General features: G+C 65.2%; 2 protein-coding genes across 2 annotated transcripts in view; one reads left to right on the top strand and one right to left on the bottom strand.

Moving 5' to 3' along the window:
* Positions 1 to 273: 273 nt before the first annotated feature.
* LOC103211464 (balbiani ring protein 1-like) lies at positions 274 to 897 on the bottom strand. The gene has a single exon (XM_007957416.1). It carries the CDS (start codon positions 895 to 897, stop codon positions 274 to 276), a length of 624 nt encoding a protein of 207 aa, XP_007955607.1.
* The window catches only part of EML5 (EMAP like 5), a 197,868-nt gene continuing 197,078 nt past the window's right edge, over positions 896 to 1,685 (top strand). Inside the window, exon 1 of the mRNA XM_007957415.1 lies at positions 896 to 1,092. Coding sequence (XP_007955606.1) covers positions 896 to 1,092 — 197 coding nt within the window. The remainder of the gene's footprint in view (positions 1,093 to 1,685) is intronic.

The following is a 1,685-nucleotide window of genomic DNA, read 5'->3' as shown; positions in this document are numbered from 1 at the left end:
AAAAAAAAAAAAAATCACAAAGTAACGGGAAAAAACGCGGCTAGCATCCTGGAGTTGAATCTCCCAGGGATCCTGGGCAGGTGTAAGGGTCTTGAGGGACCAGAAGGTGCTTCCCCGTCAAGGCCGGCCAGCAGCAGGGGACTGAAAGGTCGCCATGGGTCAACGCGGGTCCTGGGAGGCTGGCTACTCGAGGGCTCAGCATCCCGTGCGCAGGAGGAGTCACGGCCATGGCAACCCAGGTCGCTCTCCCTGGCCGGGGGCAGCAGGGTTGTGTTAGGCGTGCACTATGGCCGTGAGACCCCTGAGCCTCAGCGCCTTCACCGCCCCCAGCTGAGCTCCCGTAGATCCGCGCACGCGCTGCTGCGAGGAGGACGACGGGCGCGAAGGGCGGGGCAGCGCGGGGTCGCGCGCCTGCCCCTCCGCTCGGCGCGGGGACGCGCGGCGCGGGCCGCTAGGCTGTGGCGACGAGGTCGCGGCGGGGCGCGAGCGCCGCAGGTGACCGGGGCGGGGAAGCGGGGAAGCGGGCCGCGGCTGAGGAGCAGCAGGAGGCGGGAGGCGGGCCCTCGCTCGGCTGCTCCCACAGCCTTGGCTCTCTGGGCTGAGGAGACGAGCAGAGCTCAGGCGAGCGAAGCGCTCGGGCCACCCCGCTTGACGGCCGGCGGCGCCCGCGGCCCTGAGCATGTTCCGCGCGGCCAGGATTTTCCTCCCGCCAGTGGGCTGAGGCGGCCGAGGCGGTCGGAAGACGCGAGATGCACCTGCCGGGCGCGGCTTAGAGGACCCGGCAGGCGTGAAACCCCCAGCCGGCCGCGAGCGGGAGGGCTTTCGTCGCCGGGTCGTGGCTGCCTCACGCCACCGCCGCCGACTGGAGCCGGAGCGGCGAGGTGGGCGCCGGGACATGGCGGCCCGGAGCGCCCCGAACTGCCACCTGCGGCTCGAGTGGGTGTACGGCTACCGGGGTCACCAGTGCCGCAACAACCTCTACTACACGGCGGCCAAGGAGATCGTGTACTTCGTGGCGGGGGTCGGCGTGGTGTACAGCCCGCGGGAGCACCGGCAGAAGTTCTACCGGGGCCACAGCGACGACATCATCAGGTACTGGGGCGCGGGGGCTGCCGCCTTCACCCCTGCAAACCGCTCCCGGAGTTTGCACTTGCCTGCCCTTCTGTGTGTCGTGACCCGCTCCTGCAGGGGGCATCACCCGAGAGAGAAATCCGCAACCGTCTTGTCCCGAATTCACCCTAGCACCCCACAAACGCTTCCGATGTTTGCGTACTGGAGACTCTCGAGTCCTTGTGTTGGGATCAGGTGCGCGGATCCGCTAGGCGTTCTGTTTTATGGCTTGGTACCCTTCTCTATCCATCAACAGCAGAAAGGTTGGGTTGGTAGCATGCTATTCCTTAGAATCCTGTGAGATTTGTTATTAAACGACTTCTTAAAACGCCAACGGGAGAATCCTTGACCTAATAGAGAAATGATAAAAGTACAGGAAACCGAAGGCGGGACCTGGGAGCGCGCCCGGGGTGGCATCCTGAAGGGGGCACTCACCTCCTGACCACCATAATCAGTTCAGGTTTCACGCTTGCTCTTGGCCACTGGGAGCTCTGGTAGCATAGTGCCTAAGGCACTTGACTGCTCACCAGAAGGCTGGCGGTTCAAACCCACCAGCCACTCCTCGGAAGGAAGGT

Source organism: Orycteropus afer, unplaced genomic scaffold (genome assembly GCF_000298275.1).
Source record: "Orycteropus afer afer isolate SDZICR_OR568_19922 unplaced genomic scaffold, OryAfe1.0 scaffold00745, whole genome shotgun sequence".
In the NCBI taxonomy this organism is placed as follows: Eukaryota; Metazoa; Chordata; class Mammalia; order Tubulidentata; family Orycteropodidae; genus Orycteropus; species Orycteropus afer.
This window is presented reverse-complemented; position numbering and strand designations above follow the sequence as displayed.